Below are 3,197 nucleotides of genomic sequence, written 5' to 3'. Positions count from 1 at the left end.
CTTCCTTCCTTCCTTCCTTCCTTCCTTCCTTCCTTCCTTCCTTCCTTCCTTCCTTCCTTCCATGGCCCTGGGTTTCTTTTTCTTTCTTTCTTCTTTCCTTCCTAGTGGCCTTTCTAACTTTCTTTTTCTTCTTTTCTTTCTTCTCTTCCCTTTTCTTTTCTTTGGTGTTCCTTGGGGTTGAGCTCAGAGCCTTGTGCTTACTAAGCAGGTGCTCTATTATGGAGCTACACCTCCAGCCCTTTTTTCTTTTTTTCTGGTGCTAGTTGTTTTGAAAGATAGGGTTTTGTTTCCTGTTCAGGCACATGCCTGGACTATGATCCACTTATTTTAAGCTTCTTGTTGCTGAGGTGACAAGCACATGCCACAATGTCCAACGTCCCTCTATCGAGGAGGAGTCTCATGAGCTTTCCTGCCTGGGCTGATGTGGAACCATGATCCCCTTAATCTGGGCCTCCCCCCCCCACTACACACACACCTTGTAGCTTAGGATGACAGGCTTGAGTCACTGTACTCAGCTTTGGTCTAAGAAGGGATTTCCTAAGCTTTTCTGCCTAGATTAGCCTCAAACCATGATTTTCCCAGTCTCAGCCCAGTCTCAGTCCTAGCTCCTTGCTAGGAGTACAGGCATGAATCACCAATGCCTGACATCTTACTTTTTGAATCATTCATTTTCTAAATGATCTCCAAGCTACTATTCCAGCCTTTGAACAAGTCATTTTACCTGACTCTGAGTTATAAACTATAAAATGAGGTAAAAATAAATATCTAGCTTTGTGGACTATTCTGTGCAGGGTGTGTGTGTGTGTGTGTGTGTGTGTGTGTGTGTGTGTGTGTATGTGTGTAATGAAATAGAATAGAGTCTATTCTGTTGCTGTGGCACAGAAAATCCTAGCTGGCTCAGGATTAGTGTAGGCATTGTTATTGACAGGGTTGCAAAACAAATCCATTATTGAGACTAAAGATCTACTTGCAGGCCATTTACATTTGCCCTTGTTACTCTGCTCTTACTTGCTGGCTCATTGTCCTGCTCAGGTTGGTTTTGTTTTTGTTGTTTTGTTTTGTTTTTATGCCATTACTAGGACTTGAACTCGGGGCTTGGACCCTTAGTTTTTTCTCCAAAAGCTGGCACTATTACAGCTCCACTTCTGGCTTTTTGGTGTTTAATTGGATGTAAGAGTCTCATGAACTTCCAGATTCAGTCAGGCCTTTGAACTGGATTCATCAAATCTCAGCCTCCTGATGTAGCTAGGATTATAGGTATGAGCCCTCAGTGCCTGGCAAGAAAGCAGTTTCATACAAAAGAAAATATTTGGTTTTCTGAGTTCTACCGTGACACCCTGCCCGATAGCAGACTACGGGAACCACCATGTCTGTTATCCTTAAGTGACACTCACCCCTGGTTCTCTCCACAGGTGCACCCACCCTGTCTTCAGGCTTTCTTGGCTTACTGCTGCCTGCCCTGGGCATCCTTGTGTACTTGGAATTCTGAATGTGGCGTGTGTGCCATCTGCCATGGTCAGCCCAGCTCCGAGGACGCTCTCCATCCTGGGATGACCACACTTCCTTCCAGTTCCCTGCGGTTCCATCGCAAGTCCAACAAATCATACTTCAACTACCCAAACTGATTGACGACATGTGATGACTGAGGCATTCAGGAACCCCTTCATCCAAAAGAATCAACTTAAAAATATATATATATCAAATGATTTTTAACTCGTTCCGATATGCCTTATAAACCATTTAACCTGATTCTGGGACGGTTGCATGATTTAACCCAATGGGACAAGTTACAGTGTTCAATTCAATACCATAGGCTGTGGGGGTGGGAGGGGGAAGAGGCAAATCACCATACACAGGTGCTTTCAATTTAACCACAAGTTGTGACATAGCCTAGAGGTTGAAATGTTGATCGTACGTGGTAAATGTAAGAGTAATACAGTCTGTTATATTATCCTCTCTGTCTGGGGTCCTGCATAATTCTTAACTGCCCCAATCATTCATGGCATTTTGAGTTCTCTTGAACAAAACCAACAAAAAACAAAAAGAATGTAACAGAAACCTTTTCCCTTTGCTGAACAAGTTGAAAAATCTTGAATATCAAAAATCACATTTCAGAACTTAACTATCAGTATTTCTTCTTTTTTGATGTAATTTTCTAAATATTTGACATTTTTTCCAGAATCAGTGATAACTTTTCAGTTCATTATTTGATGATACAGTTCATGTGCCATCTGGAGATTGGTTTTTGTTGTTGTTGTTTACTTATATTCTACTCTGAAGTTATTTTGTGCTTTTCTTTTCATCAATATCAAACCATCAATATACAACATAGGGCCCCTATCTGGAATAGCGTCACCTTGCTGTATTTATTCATATGTGGAATGATGAATTTTGAGAAATAGAGTGCTTCCATTTTTTTAAATTGAAATGTGACAGTCTTTATATAGTTAGGAACAAATAAATGACAGTTAGTGAATATTAGAATGACAGAATAATATTCTAGTATCTTTGTTTTGTGCCTCATTCCTAAAGTAAAATCTTTCTTTATTGAAGGTACAGAATCAAGAAGTCGTCATCTGTAGGCTGAAAAAGCCACAGAATTTCTTTTATTAAAAATAACAAATTTGAAGCTCATTTCCCATTATAAGGCAATACTGAAAACTGGCTAAAAATACCAAACCAATACATTGTGTATGGTACTATGAAGAATATGCAGAAAAGGAAAGGCCAGGGAGAGACCGTTTTGTTGTCTGACAGTGTCTCCCAAGCATTGGTGCTTCAGGTTTTTATAAATTGTGAAAAGGAAAAATACACACACATTTTGTCATTCGCCATGGTGTGCATGGAAATGTGTTTGAGCGTGGATGAGGAAGAATTCGGGTAATAAAGAATTAGCTGGCTGGTGAAAGAGTGCAATATATGAGAGGTATAATCCTATTTTATTAGCACAACCTTGGGAGCTAATTAAAGATAGAGTTTATCTTTTTAGAAAGGATTACCTTATAGGTTCTTAAAAAAATATTTACAAGAAGCAAACTAGATCTTTTACAACTTCACCCCTTATCTTTAATTTGTATAATTTTTGTACTATAGAGCTATGTGTAAATGTTTCAGATCTTCCTTATGAAAAAAATCTCAATAAATATTTCATTTTCATTTACATATTTAACTCTTTGTTATAAAATGCCAACTTTTTA

The 3,197-nt window shown here is 39.0% G+C and overlaps 1 protein-coding gene across 1 annotated transcript in view; it reads left to right on the top strand.

The window, feature by feature from the left end:
- Cntn1 (contactin 1) overlaps positions 1 to 2,059 on the top strand; it is a 122,761-nt gene extending 120,702 nt beyond the window's left edge. Inside the window, exon 23 of the mRNA XM_013018742.1 lies at positions 1,413 to 2,059. Within this exon, the coding sequence (XP_012874196.1) occupies positions 1,413 to 1,489 (77 nt within the window). The 3' untranslated portion in view covers positions 1,490 to 2,059. The remainder of the gene's footprint in view (positions 1 to 1,412) is intronic.
- Positions 2,060 to 3,197: the final 1,138 nt, after the last annotated feature.

Source organism: Dipodomys ordii, unplaced genomic scaffold (genome assembly GCF_000151885.1).
Source record: "Dipodomys ordii isolate 6190 unplaced genomic scaffold, Dord_2.0 Scaffold42, whole genome shotgun sequence".
Taxonomy (NCBI): Eukaryota; Metazoa; Chordata; class Mammalia; order Rodentia; family Heteromyidae; genus Dipodomys; species Dipodomys ordii.
This window is presented reverse-complemented; position numbering and strand designations above follow the sequence as displayed.